The sequence below is a fragment of the Dicentrarchus labrax genome, unplaced genomic scaffold (genome assembly GCF_905237075.1).
Source record: "Dicentrarchus labrax unplaced genomic scaffold, dlabrax2021, whole genome shotgun sequence".
Taxonomy (NCBI): domain Eukaryota; kingdom Metazoa; phylum Chordata; class Actinopteri; family Moronidae; genus Dicentrarchus; species Dicentrarchus labrax.
Window position 1 is genome coordinate 4,768,072 of NW_026136705.1, and position 21,869 is coordinate 4,789,940.

General features: G+C 38.9%; 3 protein-coding genes across 11 annotated transcripts in view; all 3 read right to left on the reverse strand.

The window, feature by feature from the left end:
• LOC127364670 (GTPase IMAP family member 8-like) overlaps positions 1-7,912 on the reverse strand; it is a 74,625-nt gene extending 66,713 nt beyond the window's left edge. For 7 of the 9 annotated variants that reach the window (XM_051402387.1, XM_051402391.1, XM_051402386.1 and 4 more), the window contains exons 1-3: positions 7,792-7,912; positions 5,889-6,641; positions 4,431-4,511 (exon numbers count right to left, since the gene is read on the reverse strand). In XM_051402387.1, the coding sequence (XP_051258347.1) occupies positions 4,431-4,511; positions 5,889-6,641; positions 7,792-7,897 (940 nt within the window). In that variant the 5' untranslated portion in view covers positions 7,898-7,912. Of the gene's footprint in view, positions 1-2,377; positions 2,868-4,430; positions 4,512-5,888; positions 6,642-7,791 lie in introns of all 9 variants that reach the window. The other 2 variants (XM_051402390.1, XM_051402389.1) reach the window with 2 other exon arrangements.
• LOC127364681 (uncharacterized) overlaps positions 1-16,799 on the reverse strand; it is a 64,474-nt gene extending 47,675 nt beyond the window's left edge. Inside the window, exon 1 of the mRNA XM_051402441.1 lies at positions 16,552-16,799. Within this exon, the coding sequence (XP_051258401.1) occupies positions 16,552-16,564 (13 nt within the window). The 5' untranslated portion in view covers positions 16,565-16,799. The remainder of the gene's footprint in view (positions 1-16,551) is intronic.
• Positions 16,800-17,205: 406 nt separating this feature from the next.
• Positions 17,206-20,741, reverse strand: LOC127364711 (myeloid-associated differentiation marker homolog). Its single transcript, XM_051402513.1, has 2 exons — positions 20,594-20,741; positions 17,206-18,523 (listed from the first exon to the last, which is right to left on the reverse strand). The coding sequence occupies exon 2, from the start codon at positions 18,381-18,383 to the stop codon at positions 17,535-17,537; it is 849 nt and encodes a 282-aa protein (XP_051258473.1). The 5' UTR covers positions 18,384-18,523; positions 20,594-20,741; the 3' UTR covers positions 17,206-17,534.
• Positions 20,742-21,869: the final 1,128 nt, after the last annotated feature.

Below are 21,869 nucleotides of genomic sequence, written 5' to 3' on the forward strand. Positions count from 1 at the left end.
GGAAAATCTATGATAAAGAGGTTTGGTAGAACCCCACCCAAGGACGTTGGTGTTTTACTAGTTGCAACTTATTTCATCATCGAAGTAAGGATCTTTATTCATATAGCAATGGAGTTTTTACAAAAACATAGATATCCTTGTTACACTCACTAAGATCAGGAGGTATGACACATTTGGATTTGTCACATAAAAACCTGTTAAAAGGAGTCTGATCAGTGAGTGTTAATTTGGATATGGATGAATATCTATGGCCTTATGTGTGTGTGTACAGTGTGTATGTATGTTCATATGGTGCAATAAACAGATTAAAGATAAAAAAAATATCTATATATCTATATATATTTCAATAAAGTCAGAATAAATCCACCTCTTTATGAAACCAAGAAAATCTCTCAATATTTTTTTCTTGTAACATTCATATGTTAATAGCTTATTTTGTCTGTAATTGAAGGGAACATTCTCTGGATAGTTTTAAAAATAATTTTACAATGGGATTATTCATTCATAAAACTGAATTTCTGCCTTCTAATCTGCATGTACTGTACTACACAATGTCAGTAGAGAAACCCCATTTTTAAATAAAGAAAGAAATATGCAAATAAATAAATAATCAGCTGTTCCTATTTTGGCTAGAGCTTTGATTGTTTTTTTTTTCTTACAACTGCAACACATAATGCACCGATCACTACTACACCAAACAAAGCTCCTAACAGTGCACCTGTTGCAGTACCTGCCAGTCTGATCGAAATATTTGTGGATACTGTGACCTTAACCTGGTGTTACCCAGGCTGCTTTTCCCAGCTCCACTTTTTCCCACCATGACAATTCTTCTGTTTGTAAAGCTCATGTTCAGTCCTAATAGAAATAACTGACGGTAAGTTAAGAAATGAACTTGTGCTTCATGTTGTCAGAAGTAATAATAATTAGTCAGAGTGAAAAGACTGCCAGAGCTATTCAGCTTAATATCCATCATGAACCTGAACCAAACAAAGTACCACTGCAAGCTAAAACTTTATTCGGTCTAATTAATTATTTCCAAACGTATCTCCACTGCAGGAAATGTTGATTTACATCACATTTGCCAAAATACATTGAATCAGTTTCAGTAATATAACATGACAAAGGTGAAAATGAAAAGAAGAATCATCTTAAGTCTATATTAAAATATTAACCTACAACAATATAAACTAACCCTAAACATTTCAAATTTTATTTTAAAACCAAAACAAATTTACATGAATTAATATTACAAGATTCCACAAGAACAAGAGGTATAAATAATTTTAAAACTGGAAGACCATGAAATGCAGAAAAAAAACCGGAAGGATTAAAGGACGGTGAATATTGTTACCAGGGGATACTAAAAAGGGATGAACATGGCTCGGACAAACTTGTTGCCATGGTTTGTAACTCTGAGCAAAACAAATGTCCCAAAATGTAATGTGTTCATCACTTTTTAGTGTTATTGTTAATATTTGCCTTGATGATATATATTGTAATCTACAAAGAACTACAACTATTTTTTTTTTTTCAGGAGATCAGCAGGCCTGTCTCACAAAATAATGGTAACTTAGAATAAGTGACTGAAGACAACAACAGAAAAGAAGGAAAACATATTATATATTATTAAACATCATCAGCTCTTTGTTTAGAACACTATTTTCATGCAATCTATAAAAAGATAAGCCTTTTTAAAAGATGAATTAATTATCTCCCCCTTCAAGAGTCATGGCTCATTATAGGTAGAGACTGTTTTGACTTTGGCTGTGAGAGTGTTACTGAGAATGAAAAGTTTTCATTCTTCACAGCCTCTGCTGCTCTCTTTGCTGCTTCCAACGGTGTGTCTGCTCCCTTAGCTGCATGATATCCTTCAACACCTCCTTTCACAGCTCCAACTACAGCACTAGCTATAACTACTGCTGGTACTATCCATACTGCTGCTTCTCCTACTGCTGCTGCTGTTCCTGCAGCTGCTCCGACAACTACAGCTGCTGGTGCTGCTTTTTTGGCGGCTTTTAAAATGTCTGTTTCCTTTACAAGATTGACAACTAGTTTAACCATCACTACTACACCAAACAAAGCTCCTAACAATGCACCTGTTGCAGTACCTGCCATTCTGGTAAAAATCTTCTCAAATACTCTGCGCTTAGCCTGCTCTCTGATCTCTTCCTCTGACATGTTTCCTGATGACTGTCTAATGTGCTCCTCCTCTTGTTGTATTTCCTCCTCCACTGCTTGAAGCATCTCATTGGTGTAGCAGCTTCCATTGTTTTCTTTCACCATCTTGTCTATCGACTTAAGTAGCTCCTCCACCTGGAACTTGTTGCTCCTGTATTCATGCTTTTTGTTCCAGTATTTACTATCAACGACAAAGCACCTCCCACCACACTTCTTCACCAGATCATTCACAAGCTCATTCTTGCGGACATGATCCTCAATAGTCTGTCCTTCAGGGAGCTGGTCACCATGAGTGAAGAGAACTGTTGCATATTTGAAGACTTCTTCAGAAAAGTGTTCGTTTATTTTGTTGATGACCTCCTGCTCCTGCTTTGTGAATTTCTCATATTTAAGCACAATGAGAAAAGCATGAGGCCCCGGAGCGCACTCTGTGATACACCTCACTATCTCACACTTCAGCTCCTCCTCAGATCTATCTGTGTCAAAGAAACCTGGAGTGTCGATCAAAGTGATGCCTTTTCCATTGACAGATTTGGTTTCTGTTTTACATGTTTTTGTTCCAGAGTTGAGACCATGGTCAACCTTAAACGCATCCTCTCCAAATATGGTGTTAGCCAGGCTGCTTTTCCCAGCTCCAGTTTTTCCCACAATGACAACTCTTCTGTTTGACTCTGTAACTGTCTGTGACACTGAAAGGTAATAATGCTCATCAATAATATTGTAGATTTTTCTTTTGCTTGTTTTTATTTATAAGATATACTTGATGAAAATCCTCAATGGTCAAAAATCACAATGAAAACAGAAGTCAGTATTTATAAAATAGCTGCATTAGCATATTACAGTAAGAGAATGAAGAATGGTTACAATGCATAAAAAGAGACCCATGATGAAAATATTAAAGATCAAGAACACATCATGTGTCTAATCTCTTCTGACTAATCATTGTTCAACAATGTACTTTAAGTTAATCTGTTGTGGTAAAGAACAGGATCCTTTTGTAAACAGATTCAGGACCCTTATTTGGCCCCTTTTAATATTGAGTATCTGATACAGTGTTCAATCCCATAGTCCTAATTAGGGTACATTTACCTAAATGTTGATTTACTGTCTGGCTGACTGACATATTGTAATAGCAGCTGTAGACTACCTTATAAGAAGCTTTTTTAGGCCGATCAGTAGAACCAGCCTGGGCCGATACCAAACACCAATCACTGGATCTATTTAAAGCCTAATAGTGTACGCACACACCTACACCTCTGTCTCACACACATCGGCTTGTCCCACCCCGCCTCTCTCTGCTCCTCTCTCCACATACAGGCTGTATGTATCTGCTCACCCAGGATATTGTTCTTCACTTTTTAGTGTTATTGTTTATATTTGCTTTTGTGATTGTAATCTACAAAGAACCACCATTTTTTTCCACCCAGGAGATCAGAAGGTCCGTCAAACAAAGTGAATAAAATCTGAAGCTCCGACAAGAAGTACAACATATTGAAATATATATAGGAATACAAATGATCAGCTTCATGGTTAAAGATTGTTTAGATCAAGAAACAGGCAGATATGACTTTTTGAAGATAAATTATCTCTCCTTTCTTCAATAGTAGATTCATTATAGGATCTGATTTTGTTTTAACTTTGGTTGTCACACCCTATATCCATAAAACCATGTGCTTTATCCAGAATAGACTGGGCTTTACTCTTGACAGCCTCTGCTGCCAGTTTTGCTGCTTCCCTTGGCGTGTTTGCTGCCTTAGCTGCATTATATTCTGGGCCCCCTGAAAGCATATCGGCGTGGGCCCCTCTACCCCAGGATTTTTCATTGCCACTTTTTTACAACTGTGTGTTATGTTTTTCTTCGTTTTTCTGTTTTTCAGTGTTCTTCGCGGTGACTGGTGTAATACACCCAATTTGTCATCTTTTTTTTGATTAACCACTCAACAATGAATCAGAGTATTTTTATGTAAATTATGTATTATTAGTTGTCTTATTCACAGTTTCATGACTGCAACAGCTTTGATCTGCTTCACAATTCCCTTCACTATCTGAAGTAGCCTTGCTTTGGGGACATGGGCCTGGCTCTATCAACAGCAACAGTGACTTAAATTGAGTTGTAAAAACATTTAGCCTATTTCTTGCTATTGATTATGTAATTGAAATAGCCAAAGGGTTGATTAATATCTTAGTAATTGCCAGTGGCACAGCAGTTCACTAATAAACCAAAACAGCCAACCAGTGTCTACATTACTTACCAATATCAAAGGCATCATTGGACTGCTGGGGGTGAGGGTCTGCTGCTGGGTCAAACATAGTCGAAGAGGCCACCGCTGATTCTGGAGCAGCAAAGCATAAAGGTTTATTGTTCCATTATATATTGCTTTTGTGTTTCATGGAAAAACTGATGAAGAACTAACCTAGTCTTGGAATACACAACATCTAAATGGGCTTCTCAGTACCATAGTTCTAGGCAGACAGCTTCACTTTGCCATTGTATGTGGAGGGCAAGCTCTTTTGAGTAATGTCACCCTTGTCAGGCAAAAAAATATTTTAAACCATCAAACCATCACCAAAGTCAGTGTAAACTGTCCAAAATTCTAAATTGTCTTTTGACTTTGTTATTGTCAACTGTTATGGTGTCTTTTATTTTATATTGCTGTGAAAACAACAACAAAAATCTTTTATTTAACTGTTTTGTATTTAGGCTATTCAAACGTCCCACCAATAACAACATGTTACAACATGATAACGTAATTGACCTTCGCCTAATGTTCATAATTACTGAGTAGAACTTGAATGTGTCATAATACAATTTAATGCAGCCTCGTAGCTGAGTGGGTGCTTACTGGAGCAATGTCCGACAGTAAAAATATGTGTGAAACACACAGTCTGCTGTAGATAGCCTCCACATTAGTAACGTTCAGTTAGCTACACTAGGAATCGTTGCTCTACAATGAACTGGCGACTTGTCCAGAGTGTAGCCCGTCTCTCACCCGATGACAGCTAACGTAGACTCCAGCCTCTGTGCCCCGTCTAAGGTCAGCGCTTACAGACAATAAATGAATGAACAAGTAATGGTTTTAGCCGCCCTCGGTAGTTTTACTCTCACCATTCTTGGTGGGCCCCTGCTCTGCTGCTCCTACTCCTGGCCTCCCTCTCAAGTCTTTTCTGGTGTCCAGATTTGTGTTTTTTGGGGGCCATCATCCTATTTGATCTCCCTCACTCCCTGCTGGAGTCCGCTCGCGCTCACTTAATTCACATGAGGAAGAACGAACCGTGGACCAAACCATTTTTTAAGAAGGGGCCAAGGGGGTTATTGAAATTATTGAAATTAAAATATATGCATAATATTTTGGTCATAGAGGCTACTTGGTCTGTGTGTGGGCCCTAATGGGCTGTGGGCCCTTAGAATTGTCATCACCTTTCACCACAATATACGACGGCGCTGGCTGTAACCCCTCCCATCACTGCTCCCACTCCATCAGATAGCCCTGTGGCTGTGATAGCAGGTATTGCTGCAGCTGCTACTGCAGCTCCTCCAGCTGTTTTTACTCATATTAGCCCAACTACTCATGTTCCTACCACTGCTGCTGTTTTGGCTATAGCTCCTCTTAATTGTACTGGCTTTGACGATTACTGTAAAACTGTAAGAACTACACCAACAGGCACTACTACACCAAACAAAGCTCCTAACACTACACCTGCTGCAGTACCTGCCAGTTTGGTCGGAATCTTCTTAAATACGCTGCACTTAGCCTGCTCTCTGATCTCTTCCTCTGACATGTTTCCTGGTCTCTGGCGCTCGTCCTCTTGTTGTATTTCCTCCTCCACTGCTTGTAGAATCTCATTGGTGTAGCAGCTTCCATTGCTTTCTTTCACCATCTTGTCTATGGACTTAAGTAGCTCCACCACCTGGAACTTGTTGCTCCTGTATTTATGCTTTTTGTTCCAGTATTTATTATCAACGACAAAGCACCTCCCACCACACTTCTTCACCAGATCATTCACAAGCTCATTCTTGCGGACATGATCCTCAATTGTCTGTCCTTCAGGGAGCTGGTCACCATAAGTAAAGACAACTGTTGCATATTTGAAGACTTCTTCAGAACAGTGTTTGTTTATTTTGTTGATGACCTCCTGCTTCTGCTTTGTGAATTTCTCATATTTAAGCACAATGAGAAAAGCATGAGGCCCAGGAGCGCACTCTGTGATACACCTCACTCTCTCACAAATCAGCTCCTCCTCAGAACTATCTGTGTCTAAGAAACCAGGAGTGTCGATCAAAGTGATGCCTTTTCCATTGACAGATTTGGCTTCTGTTTGACATTTTTTTGTTCCAGAGTTGAGACCATGGTCAACCTTAAACACATTCTCTCCAAATATGGTGTTAGCCAGGCTGCTTTTCCCAGCTCCAGTTTCTCCCAACATGACAATTCTTCTGTTTGTCTCTGGAACTGCCTTTGACACTGAAAGAGAATAATGTTCATCAGTAGTATTGTACATTTATATTTCATATATAAGATACACTTTATAAGCTCAGTTAGAAAATAGCTGCATTGTCATATTACAGCAAGAGAATAAAGAATAGTGTCAGTATATAAAAAGGCCCATGATGAGAATATTAAAGATCAAGAACATCTTATGTGTCTAATCTCTTCTAACAGTACCAATCACTGTTCAACAATATTTGTTTAAATTAATCTATTGTGGTAAACAACACCAAGAATCATTTTGTAAACAGATTAATATTGATTATCAGGTTTTTTTGGCCCTTATTTGGCCCTGTTTATTATTGGATATCTGATACAGTGTTCAATCCAATTGGCCTACTTGTGCTATATTTACCTGTGTGTTGAATTAATGTCTAGGCTATCTGACTGACAGATCCACAGACTGAACAGCTACCTTATATTTTACAAGCTACTTTATCCAAATACTGGTAAAACTGATAAACTCAACTGACTGATTATGATATTAAGAAAAGTTTAACTGGAAGAACACGACCCCTAAAACTGATGTGACAAGACTCAGCAGGAGAGAAGATGTCTCTGTCAGTCCATCAGTCCACTCTGGGCTACAGTGTTACAGCGTTGTCTCTTTCACCACATTAATCTAGTATCCTACAGCAGGCCTGCCAGCAGAGAGCAAACCCGGAGACAACAAAGTTTATGACCTGCCAATAACAAAACTATAACAATACTTAAATGGGTGAAAGCCACTAAAGTGACACAAAAATCGGGAACGTTAATGTTACAAATTGAGAAAAAGAATTTCAGATTTGTTGGCATCAAATGACTTAAGCGAAGTCAGAAGTAAGTCAGTCACTGATGCAACCAAATATTTTTTTCACATAGGATAATGAAATACTTTTCACTCTTACATGTAGAAAACTGCAAGCAGAGTCATGAAAGAGAGCAGCGCTATAACACCCGAAGAATGATGTGGACAAAACGCATAGTTCAGCGATAGGGATTGGATTGTGATCGTCTTCAGCTAGGCCCTATTAGGCTCTTTTTATATCGCCTCTAGCTTTTAAATATCAGAGCATTGTGTTTCAAATTATCATAAAAAACAAAACAAAATAAAGACAAAAATAACAGAAATCACTTAACTTACCCTTAGCACCCATGTTATCAAAAGTGAAGTCTATAGCTGTGCAGTGAAGATGAGTCTGAGTGAAGACTGCCTGCGTATGTGAATATGTTTCCTGTAAATTGAACATACTTTCATTTCCTGACTTGATGCACATGGACAAGAGCCAGAATAGCACACCTTAGGCCAACCTGTCTGCTGTCTCCACCCAAATCTTTGTTCAACTTGTTTGATAACAGGATACAGGCTACAATTTATTATTTTGTTTTTCCATTTGTCACTTTGTTGTTATTATAGGCGTATCTGGCTCTACTGCATCTCTACAAAAAAACATAAACAGACAAATTTAGTCTTTTTTGGGTTAAAATGCACTTTTTGTCAAGAATGTCATCTTTCTGATCTGCATGTACAGTGCTCCTTAAAGAGGTAACCTTAGTCCACAGTGTCAGTATAGAAAACAGTGCCTTTCTGCCACCCATTCATTTTTTTTATTTGCTCAAATGACTTCTTTCAAATGTTTCAATACTGATACTTTATCAAGACAAAAGGACAAGTATTTTTCTCCAAAACCTTACAAAATAAAATAAGTAACTGGACAAATCTTTGTTAGGCTGTTTTGAGAGTTTCCATGTATAACACAAGAAGTGCTGTGTGTCTCAGATACAATGTACATTTAGTGTACAATGTGTTGTACATTTAGCACAGGTCAATTCAGATTAGAGGTTAAACACTGTCACTGCAGATATACGGCCATTTATAGGACATTTACAATTAGACACCAAAAGGGGAGAGTCGTGTATTTTATTGTCCAAAATTCAACATCAGCTACACTTTTCTGCAAAGGCACTTATCCTTTTGATTTCTGCTCTTCATCGCTCAATGTGTCTCCCTCCTTCGTCTCTTTTCTTCTCAGGCAGTGACAAACACTAATCTGGCAGTATAGGCCAGGTCAGCGAGGTAAAGCAGGAAGTTGAGGGCAGTGAACACCGCCACAGTGATCAGTTTTGATGATGGCCTGTTGACAGTTTGCTAGTATACATACCGTGCATGCCTGAGAGTTGGTTCTTAATATAAACAAACCTGGGTGCTACTGTATATCACTGATTATAGCTTATTTAAACTAACATGAATTATTAAGACACGCTGTTTTATACTTTTATTTCCTCCTAACTGTTTACTGTATTTTCCTACATGCTATATCACACACTGGCCCCAACTTCAAGAGTGAATCTGGCGTCCCTGCATCACAGTCCAAACTCATAGCTCGATCAACCAATCAGAGGCTTTACCCACCCACTAACTTTTAATGGATGACACATTTATTTATTTTGATGCAACAAGATGATAAATGACATAACAAAATTACAAATAAAGAAATATGCGAATATTATAAATAATAATATAAATGAATAAGTAAATGTATAAATATGCAAATGAATAGCTACAAATGTGTATATATGCAAATAAATAGATAAATAAATACAAATACTTTTCATTTTTAACATATTCTTGTTTAATTTGACATATGGTGACAAACAAATTACATTGCATTACAACTATTCATTTAAGCATTGTATTATATGATAATTCAATAATTATTATTATCTAGCATCATCATCAGGTCAACATTTTCAATGTGTATACTTTATGACCAGATACCTGCAGAATTAGTGACATCCCACCAATCACATCCGCCTCAACTGTGTTGTGCTAATTATCAGATGCCATAGTGCTGAACTAAAATGATGAACATGATTAACATTAAACATCAGCATGTTAACATTGTGAGGATGTTAGCATGCTGACATATTTTAAAGCTTCTTCAAAAAAGTTTTGGTGTATTTTTTGGATGACAGCCTGCTCATGCTCTGTGAATTTCTCCACTTTAAGCACAATGAGAAAAGCATGAAGGCTAGGAGCGCACTCTGTGATACACCTCACTATCTCAGAATCAATATCCTCAGATCTTTCCATCAAAGAAACCAGGAGTGTCGATCAAAGTGATGCTTCTTCCATTCACAGATCTGGTTTCTGATTGACATTCACTTGTTCCTGAATTGTAAGTATGGTCGGTCTTGAACACATTCTCTCCAAATATGTTGTTAGCTGAAGTCTATAGCTGTACAGTGAAGATGAGTCTGAGTGAAGACTGCCTGTGTGTATGTGAATATGTTTACTGTAAATTGGACATACTTTTATTTCCTGACTTGATGCAAAAACTCTCCTTTCATCAGTTGGTGAAGGAAAGAGAATATGCTCTGTGCTGGCATCTAGAGGTTGTTGAAATATAGTGCAGTAGTACGTCACAGCTTGGTGTTTTTCTGGTGGTTTAAGTTGCAGTTTCATTTTTAGTCACCCTGTCTCACCCCCCCCTTCTCTCTCTCTCTCTCTCTCTCTCTCTTATTCTGTTGTTTTCACATCCCCTTATGTTGAACATTAACAAACGGTTTGTGTGTGTTCTGTGAGAGGAAGTCATGCTTCAACAAAAGATTGAAGGAGATTAACACAATAGTAGATGCGTCACAAATACCTAACATATGACACACAGAATGCTGCATGCTAGGCTCGTACCTTTTACATAAACCAGTGATTTGATTACAATAGCCTATCCTACAACATGTTTCCAATGTGAAGGATGATTTTGCCAAAATGTTAGATGTTATGTTAGATTGGTATACTTTGAACAAGTGTAATAAAATAATGATAATGGAGCACACAAGCCCAATAACAGCCGGTATGACATATACTGTATGAGCTGTCATTAAAGCGAGCTGCACATTAGCATTAGCAGGCTGAGGTAAAGTCCAAACATAGGATTATGATTGGCTTCATTTTAGCTGATACAGATCTATTAAAATATGCCCAGAATATAATTTAGGATCAGCTTTTAAGTATGAGAGCATCCATGTTATATAAATAAAGAACACATTCTGCAGCTATTTAAGTGTAGCACCTCATGTTGCACCTTAATGTGTATTTTTCAGTCCTGACAGAAATAGCTGAAGGTGAGAGTGAGTAGACTGCCAGAGTGTATGTGAATGTGTTTCCTGTATGTTCTGAGTTAGAGCTCCATTTTCTCTTCCTGACTGTTTGCTTCTTTTCATCAAATGAATTTGCAGGCCTTGCTAATCAGTTTAATATCCATCATGAACCTGCACCAATCAAAGTACCACTGCAAGTTAAAACTTTATTCGGTCTGATAGCATTATTTCCAAATGTATCTCCACTGCAGGAAGTGTTGATTTACATAAGATTGTTGCATGGATATCATCATTATCAATAATATAACATGACAAAAGTGAAAATGAAAAAATAAACATCTTCTGTCTACATTAACATATTAACTTACAAGAATTTAAACTAATCCTGAAAATTGAATTTAAAAAAAATTTTATATAAAAAAAAAAAAAAAATAAAAAAAAAAAAGGAAAAATTTTTTTTAAAAAAAAAAAAAATGGGGATTATAGGGGGGGGAATTTTTTTTAGGGGGGGAAATAAAAAGGGGGGAACATGGCTCAGATGCACTTGTTGCCATGGTTTGTAACTCTGAACTGAAATATTAACTAAAATGTAACTTTTTAGTACTTTGTTTAGTTGTGACACACTATCCATCAAACCATGTGTTTTATCCAGAGAAGACTGGGATTTATTCTTGATAGCCTCTGCTGCCAGTTTTGCTGCTTCCCATGGTGTGTCTGCTGCCTCAGCTGCATTATATCCTGTAACACCTCCCACCACTGCTCCCACTGCAGCAGGTAGCGCTGTAACTATGATAGCAGGTGATGCTCCAACTGCTACTACAGCTCCTCCTGCTGCTGTTCCTCCTATTATCCCAACTGCTCCTGTTCCTACCACTGCTGCTGTTTTGGCTATAGCTCCTCTTAATTGTACTGGCTTTGGTGATTCCTGTAAAACTGTAAGAACTACACCAACCGACACTACAACACCGAACAAAGCTCCTAACAGTACACCTGTTGCAGTATCTGCCAGTCTGATCAAAAGCTTCTTAAATACTCTGGCCTTAGCCTGCTCTCTGATCTCTTCCTCTTCCCTTCCCTACTGCTTGAAGAATCTCGTTGGTGTAGCAGCTTCCATGGTTTTCCATCACCATCTTGTCTGTTGACTTAAGTAGTTTCTTCACCTGGAACTGGTTGCTACTGTATTTATGCTTTTTGTTCCAGTATTTGTTATCAATAACGAAGCACCTCCCACCACACTTCTCCACCAGATCATTCACAAGCTCATTCTGGCGGACATGATACTCAATTGTCTTTCCTTCAGGGAGCTGGTCACCATAAGTAAAGACAACGGCTGCATATTTCAAAGATTCTTCCGAAAAGTATTTTATGTACTTGGAGCGTCTTAATGGATTTATTGGGACAACCTGATAATAAAGAGTTGCAGTAATCCAGACTAGAAATAACAAATGCATTTTTCTGCATCCATTAAAAATATGCATACTTCATACATACTTCTTTTCTTTAGATTTATAATACCGCACATACTCCTGATTCTGTTTACAAATCTCAATCATAGTGGAAATTAAACAGCCCTTTGTATATTGATACTTGTGCCCCCTCAATTGTCAATGAATGGAACAACAGCATTTGGCGAGGTTTTCCAACAGTATCAGAACAGCTGTTTACCACCATTACACACGACTGTGGCTATTTAAACCACCTAATAACCAGTAATAGCATCGGCATCGGGAGCAATTCGGGGTTTGGTATCTTGCTCGAGGATACTTCGACATTAAGGAACGACCGCTCTGCCTCTGAGCCACAGCCGCCCAAGTCTTGAAAGAGACCTCCTCTGAACTATGTGGGAGGTGCACACACCATTCACACCATTATATGAGGGGAAAAGGCGTAGGCGTGGTTTTTGTGTGTACATGTCATTTATACATCTGGGCCCCAGGGTGTCATGCAGCATTGCACTATAATCCAGCAACCACTAGATGGTAGCATACAGCAGCTTTAGTTGGAGTTGAGATTTTGGCCATCTGACAAGCAATATTCTCTCTCCCTCGACAATTGATTAGAGTAGGGAAAGGGAAATACAGCTGCAGGGAGAAATAAAGGGGGAAAATCTATGATAAAGAGGTTTGGTAGAACCCCATCCAAGGACGTTGGTGTTTTACTAGTTGCAACTTATTTCATCATCGAAGTAAGGATCTTTATTCATATAGCAATGGAGTTTTTACAAAAACATAGATATCCTTGTTACACTCACTAAGATCAGGAAGTATGACACATTTGGATTTGTCACATAACAACCTGTTAAAAGGAGTCTGATCAGTGAGTGTTAATTTGGATATGGATGAATATCTATGGCCTTATGTGTGTGTGTACAGTGTGTATGTATGTTCATATGGTGCAATAAACAGATTAAAGATAAAAAAATATCTATATATCTATATATATTTCAATAAAGTCAGAATAAATCCACCTCTTTATGAAACCAAGAAAATCTCTCAATATTTTTTTCTTGTAACATTCATATGTTAATAGCTTATTTTGTCTGTAATTGAAGGGAACATTCTCTGGATAGTTTTAAAAATAATTTTACAATGGGATTATTCATTCATAAAACTGAATTTCTGCCTTCTAATCTGCATGTACTGTACTACACAATGTCAGTAGAGAAACCCCATTTTTAAATAAAGAAAGAAATATGCAAATAAACAAATAATCAGCTGTTCCTATTTTGGCTAGAGCTTTGATTGTTTTTTTTTCTTACAACTGCAACACATAATGCACCGATCACTACTACACCAAACAAAGCTCCTAACAGTGCACCTGTTGCAGTACCTGCCAGTCTGATCGAAATATTTGTGGATACTGTGACCTTAACCTGGTGTTACCCAGGCTGCTTTTCCCCCCTCCCCTTTTTCCCACCATGACAATTCTTCTGTTTGTAAAGCTCATGTTCAGTCCTGATAGAAATAACTGACGGTAAGTTAAGAAATGAACTTGTGCTTCATGTTGTCAGAAGTAATAATAATTAGTCAGAGTGAAAAGACTGCCAGAGCTATTCAGCTTAATATCCATCATGAACCTGAACCAAACAAAGTACCACTGCAAGCTAAAACTTTATTCGGTCTAATTAATTATTTCCAAACGTATCTCCACTGCAGGAAATGTTGATTTACATCACATTTGCCAAAATACATTGAATCAGTTTCAGTAACATAACATAACAAAGGTGAAAATGAAAAGAAGAATTATCTTAAGTCTATATTAAAATATTAACCTACAACAATATAAACTAACCCTAAACATTTAAATTTTATTTTAAAAGCAAAAGAAATTAACATGAATTAATATTACAAGATTCCACAAGAACAAGAGGTATAAATCATTTTAAAACTGGAAGACCATGAAATGCAGAAAAAAAACCGGAAGGATTAAAGGACGGTGAATATTGTTACCAGGGGATACTAAAAAGGGATGAACATGGCTCGGACACACTTGTTGCCATGGTTTGTAACTCTGAGCAAAACAAATGTCCCAAAATGTAATGTGTTCATCACTTTTTAGTGTTATTGTTAATATTTGCCTTGATGATATATATTGTAATCTACAAAGAACTACAACAACTATTTTTTTTTCAGGAGATCAGCAGGCCTGTCTCACAAAATAATGGTAACTTAGAATAAGTGACTGAAGACAACAACAGAAAAGAAGGAAAACATATTATATATTATTAAACATCATCAGCTCTTTGTTTAGAACACTATTTTCATGCAATCTATAAAAAGATAAGCCTTTTTAAAAGATTATTAATGATCTCCCCCTTCACAAGTCAAGGCTCATTATAGGTTAAGACTGTTTTAACACTGGCTGTGAGAGCGTGTCTGAGAATGAAAAGGCTTCGTTCGTCACAGCCTCTGCTGCTCTCTTTGCTGCTTCCAACGGTGTGTCTGCTCCCTCAGCTGCACGATATCCTTCAACGCCTCCTTTCACCGCTCCCACTACAGCACTACCTATAACTGCTGCTGATGCTATCCATACTGCTGCTTCTCCTGCTACTGCTGCTGTTCCTGCAGCTGCTCCGACAACTACAGCTGCTGGTGCTGCTTTTTTGGCGGCTTTTAAAATGTCTGTTTCCTTTACAAGATTGACAACTAGTTTAACCATCACTACTACACCAAACAAAGCTCCTAACACTGCACCTGTAGCAATACCTGCCAGTCTGGTCAAAATCTTCTCAAACACTGTGCGCTTAGCCTGCTCTCTGATCCCTTCCTCTGAAAAGTTTCCTGGTAACAGTCTCTGGTGTTCCTCCTCTTGTTGTATTTCTTCTTCCACTGCTTGAAGCATCTCATTGGTGTAGTAGTTTTCTTTGTTTTCTTTATTTTCTTGGTTTTCTTTGTTTTCTTTTTCTTTCACCATCTTGTCTACTGACTTAAGTAGCTCTTCCACCTGGAACTGGTTGCTCCTGTATTTATGCTTTTGATTCCAGCTATTATTATCAATGATGAAGCACCTCCCACCACACTTCTTCACCACATCATTCACAAGCTCATTCTGGCAGACATGATCCTCAATGGTCTGTCCTTCAGGGAGCTGGTTGCCATGAGTAAAGACAACTGTTGCATATTTCAGAGCTTCTTCCGAAAAGTTTTTGAGTATTTTTTGGATGACCTCCAGCTCCTGCTTTGTGAATTTCTCATATTTAAGCACAATGAGAAAAGCATGAGGCCCCGGAGTGCACATTGTGATACACCTCACTATCTCACGCCTCAAGTCCTCCTCGGACTTCCTTGTGTCAAAGAAACCAGGAGTGTCGATCAAAGTGATGCTTCTTCTGTTGACAGACCTGGTTTCTGATTGACATTCACTTGTTCCAGAGTTGAGCGTTGGGTCGATCTTGAACACATTCTCTCCAAATATGGTGTTGCCCAGGCTGCTTTTCCCAGCTCCAGTTTTTCCCAACATGACAATTTTTCGGTTTGTCTCTGTAACTGTCTTTGACGCTGAAAGAGAATAATGTTCATCAGTAATATTGTACATTTGTTTTTTGCGTGTTTTCATGTATAAGATACACTTTATAAGCTCTATTACAATAAAAGTCCTCAGTTGTCAAAAATCTCAATGAAAAGGGAAATCAGTTATAAATTAAAACTGCAAGCAGCAATGAACGGGCCATTGCACTCTGAGCGGGTTGGGGTGTGCTGCTGCGGCGTCACGTGCTGACGTAACACGTGCGGACCAAAACGTGAAAATTGTTGTCAAGAGTCTTTTGACTTTACTGATAAATTTGTAAGTTGGGCTATATTTACCTGTGTGTTGAATTAATGTCTAGGCTATCTAACTGACAGATCAACAGACTGAACAGCTACCTTATTTTTCACAAGCTTCTTTATCCAAATACTGGTAGTCCAAAACAGTTAAACTGATAAACTCAACTGACTGATTATGATATTAAGGGAAGTTTAACCGGAAGAACACGACCCCTAAAACTGATGTGACAAGACTCAGCAGGAGAGAAGATGTCTCTGTCAGTCCATCAGTCCACTCTGGGCTACAGTGGTACAGCGTTGTCTATTTCACCACATTAATCTAGTATCCTACAGCAGGCCTGCCAGCAGAGAGCAAACCTGAGAACAACAAAGTTTATGACCTGCCAATAACAAAACTATAATAAAATTTTAATGGGTAAAAACGACGATCAGTGCCAATTAAAAATGGGAGAGCTAATGTTACAAGTTAAGAGAAAAAAATTACATTACATTATGATAAAAAAAATCAAGACAAAGGTAACTGAAATCAGTTAACTTACCCTTAGCGCCCATGTTATCAAAACTGAAGTCTATAGCTGTGCAGTGAAGATGAGTCCGAGTGAAGACTACCTGCGCATGTGAATATGTTTACTGTAAATTGTAAAAGACAGGACTTGATGTACAAAGTACAAGGGTCTGCTGTCTCCACCCAACTTCAACTTTTCTGATAACAGGATACAGGCTACAATTTATTACTTTGTTTTTCCATTTGTCACTTTTATTATTATTATAATAGGCCTATCTGCATCTACTGCATCTCTACAAAAATGTTGTCTTTTTGGGTTAAAAATGCATTTTTTGTTAAGAAAGTCATATTTCTGATCTGCATGTACAGTGCTCCTTAAAGAGGTAACCTTAGTCCACAGTGTCAGTATAGAAAACAGTGCCTTTCTGCCACCCATTCATTTTATTTATTTGCTCAAATGACTTCTTTCAAATGTTTCAATACTGATACTTTATCAAGACAAAAGGACAGGTATTTTTCTCCAAAACCTTACAAAATAAAATAAGTAACTGGACAAATCTTTGTTAGGCTGTTTTGAGAGTTTCCATGTATAACACGAGAAGTGCTGTGTGTCTCAGATACAATACATTACAATACATAAATACATTTCTTCCCACTTAAACAACTTCTCTTCTGCTGTTAACCAGTGTTCCAGTGTGTTGACTTCATTTTATTTTGACAGAATTACAATCTGACTTTGTTTTTGTCACACCATTGTGTAAAATCTCACATTTAGATCATTGATGTTATACTTGTGTTGTACATTTAGTATAGGTCAATTCAGATTAGAGGTTAAACACTGTCACTGCAGATATACGGCCATTTATAGGACATTTACAATTAGACACCAAAAGGGGAGAGTCGTGTATTTTATTGTCCAAAATTCAACATCAGCTACACTTTTCTGCAAAGGCACTTATCCATTTTATTTCTGTTCTTCGTCACTCAACGTGTCTCCCTCCTTTGTCTCTTTTCTTCTCAGACAGTGACAAACACTAATCTGGCAGTATAGGCCAGGTCAGCGAGGTAAAGCAGGAAGTTGATGGCAGTGAACACCGCCACAGTGATCAGTTTTGAATCGTCCCTTCTACCTCCGTACTGTTTGTCAAACTGGAACACGGGCCAGAGGATGGTAGCGCTCAAGTACATGATAACCGCCAGGAGCCCGTAAGCTGACAGGAACTTGGAGAAAGGGATGGGGAGACAGCCGGTGCACTCGCCCACACACAGCACCACCACGGCCATGGACAGGATGAAGCAGATGCAATACACGGCCATGCACCACTTGAGTGCTGGATGGTGGTCATACGACACAGGCTCACTGACCAGGATGAAGATAATGCAGGCCACAAAGGTCTGGCACACCTTCAGCAGGCCTGGAGCCGTAGCCATGTAACCTGCCACCTCCCCTGGCCTCGCTTTAGTCAGGCTCACCTCCCCCATGTAGGCTATCGCTGCCAGGCATGAGAAGACGGTGGAGACGATGCGATAGGTACGGACCTCGCCGTGGACGCTCTGGTTCTTCAGGAAAAACACTGGAAAGATGATCGAGGCAGAGAGGCAGAGGAGGGCGGCGTAGCAGGCGATAGTGATGGGGAAATTGGACCAGGACACTGGGGCTCGGGCCTGGAGGCCAAACTGCTCCACCAGCAGGACCAGCAGGGTGCAGGCGAAGCTGAACGCCCAGCAGAAGATGCACCAGTCAGCCATTCCTCCATGGGGCAGATAGGCTCCGTGCGCTGCAACACTGAACGCCACACAGGTGAACAGCAGGGCAGCTAAACGCACCCATAGCAGTTGGGAGGAATGGAACACGATCAGTGGCATGATGGGAGATCAGGAGAATCGGTCAGGAGATGAAAGTGGCTTCGGTAGTCCAGCGAGGGTTAGGGTGAGTCTTTAATACTGAGCGTGAGGTGTTGGTTTTGGCTGCGTGTCACACACTCTGTTGATGTTTGTCACATATTCTGCAGAGAGGCAAGAAAGAAAGCATAGTTTGGTGAGATTATGTTATTTTGAGTACGTAGATGCAAAATATCCAGTCAAAAACCTGCTATATTGGTGCTACATATTTACTAAATGTCATCAAAAGTTTTGTTTGTCTACAGGCTGCATGAAAGTAAATGTACTGGGTAAGGGACAAACACAACTGTAATGTCAAACTGCAAAATCAAAGCTGCAAATTTGATTATCAATAACTTGTTCATCACTGACTGACATGTCTAGGCTCAATCTAACGTTGTGCAAAGACTGAGGAATGTGTGACAAGCCTTGGTGGGCCGTTCAAGCTATGACCTGTGCAGTGCAGGTATACAGGAAAGGCATGTTTTCCTGCTTAAGCTTGAACGAGTTGGAAAGTCCCTCGGTCTAAAACGGAAGTACAGTGTGATATTGGTTCCCTCTAGTGTCCAAACCATGCTGGTTCTTAGTTCAGGTTAAATCCATTTTATTTATACACATTCAAAATTAACAATCTGTAGCCAATAAGACCCTCTTTAGACCCTTAAATATAATCCTGTAATGTTTTTGGATTAAGCGAGAGAGAGAGAGAGAGAGAGAGAGAGAGAGAGAGAGAGAGAGACCTGAGTACAGCAGACAACAGGAAATATACAAACATAGCCACATAAAAAATAATGGATACATGACTTTTACATACAACAATACAAAAAAATACATAACCAGTACAGTACAAATACATCAGACACAATCCGACATCATTAGATTCAATGTTTTTCCAAGTAATATACTGAGGCAGCTTTATAGACCTTTATAGACACGATGGTTGAGTGTACAATCATTTTCCAGTCTTCAAGAAAGAAACATGCTTCATTCCAATATAAGAAACCCATATTTATCTTTGGTGTCAGTGCAGTTGTTCCAAATGCTGTTTAATGGTGAGACTGCTGTCTGGCCAAAAAGAAAATTCCAGACACACACAAAAAAAAAAACACTGCATGGGAAAAAAGGAGCAAAGTTTTGGGGTGGAGGTTGTATCAAAACATGCAGAACTGAGCCATTTTTAAATTGCATTTCTGTTTTTTGACAGAGTAAACTGATAATACTCTGCTGTGTTTGTAAAGGCCGTGACTTTGCTGCTACTGTACAGGCCCAGAGACGGTGCATCTATCATGCATTTGGCCAACCGATGTCCCCTGAAACCGGCAAACTCAATTAGTCTTTTAGCCATTAACTCCATTAATGTCATGCTTCCTGTTCTGTATAATGAGTCACAGGAAGCAGCTCTGAAGAGCTAATGGCATGTTGACAGGAACCCACACTATAGCAGCACAAACCCAAATGTGCACTTGATCGCTCTGTCAGACATAACAGGAATCAAACCTGATCCCAGTTGATTGTACTTGTCCAACACAAGCTTTAATCCGTTATATTTTAAGATTCTTGTGCAAGTGGGTGTTGGTCCACGCTTGGTCCCCCTGTTTCATTTCTGAGAGAGATGTCAGTTAATATCTGAGCAAAGTGAGAAAGGTGTGGTTGCGGTGTGTGTGTGTGTGGGTGTGTGTGTGTGTGGCCTCTTACCCTCACTCTGACAGGAAACCAGACTTTGGTTTGCTTCTGTAGTGTGCTCGTGCGCATACCATGCATACCTGAGAGTTGGTTCTTAATATAAACAAACCTGGGTGCTACTGTATATCACTGAATGCAGCTGAGTAGTTACAGTACAATCATTTCCATTTCCACTGGAACAGAGAAAGCTTCTTAAAACCAACTTGAAATATGAAGACATGCTGTTACATCCTGTTAGTTTCTCATTTAAAAAGAGAATCAGGATGCAAAGCAGACACAGAAGCATTGCAATGAAACCAGGAGATGAAGTAGCTGTTTCAGATAGTCTGCCAAATAGATACATTAATACATAGAAGTATATTATTTGAGGGATGGGTGAGATTTTCCGTCCCGAATAGCGGACATACCGCGCCCCAGCCCTGTGCCATATCGGCTCAAACTCATTGTTCCAGAAATAGACCGTGACTTCATAATACATACATTCTCAACACAAGTCTCAAGATTGACCTTACCTAGTTTTTAGGCTTAGGAGTTGTCTTTGGTGCTTTTTTTTTTTTTTTTGGTTAGAAAGCTTAAAGTCCCCGGAACACCGTGCGTACTTCGGCGGCGCATCCCCTTCTTTTCCTCCTCCACAGCACCCCCACTGCACAGCGTATCCCACGCCCCACACAGGCCATATTTGGTAAAGAGCTGAAAGTCTCTGAGCCTCGGTAAGGTCATCGCAATTCCTCTTCTCAAGTGTTTCATATTGCGTCAGTAAAAAAATAAATAAACACATGCGCGTCTGTGTCATATCCCCATCATACTCACTGTAAATAGGGAGGATTTTTCTGGTGAAGATTTGTGATTTTGTTTTTTTTTGTTTTTTTTTGGTGCACCCACTTTCCCCACTGTAACACTACCTTACTTGTTCTTGTGCTTCAGTTTAAGTGTAGGCGACTGTTAGGCTACTGATTTTATTTTACATTAGGGGTAGTTGTGCATTAACAGCAGTACAAACATTTTCCATTAAAGCTGCAGTTGGTAACTTTTATAAAAATAAACTTTTTGTCACATTTGCTTTAACTTTCATTGTATCCTGACAGTAGTACGTGACACAGATTATGTGTGACAAAATCAGGTTCCTCTGGCTCCTCCCTGTGCTCCTAATGGCATTTGCAAGAATCCACAACCAATCAGAGCTGAGGAAGATAGCGGATTGATGAGTCTCATTCCCAGGTCTCAAATACTGATGCTTTGGGGTTGGTGGCTTGAATCTCTGGGACCCAAAGCCTTTGTAATTGACACCTGAGAATGAGACTCAGCCATCAGCAACCTTCCCCTGCTGGGATCACCTCTGATTAGTTGTTTTCATTCAGGCATTGGAGGATTCTTAAAAAATGCCATTAGGACCTCTGGGATGTGTCAGAAGTAGCCTTTTTTTTATCTGTCTCATGTACTATTGCTAGAATATAGTGAGGGTTTCAGCAGATATGACAAAAAGTACTTTAATAAAGGTAACCTACTGCAGCTTTAAGCATGAAAGAAGTTTGGCAGTACACAACAGTTTTAAACAACTTACATTCATCACATTACAAATAATACACTGTTGTAATAAGAATGATCTAATGGGCTTAGTAGATAATTTATTATTGGATCACTATGGACATTTGTATTGATGTAATTTAAACTCCAGCACTCTTTTCAGTCCAAACAGTACAGACAACTGTGGTTGCGTTTCATTCTGCTCTCTGGAGACTTTTTGATGAAAAACAGTGAGTCCAGAAGGAAGATATTGGGGTACTGGCT

Excerpts from the sequence above, each read along its gene's own strand:
- LOC127364711 (XM_051402513.1), bottom strand. The coding sequence starts at position 18,383 with ATGCCACTGATCGTGTTCCATTCCTCCCAACTGCTATGGGTGCGTTTA.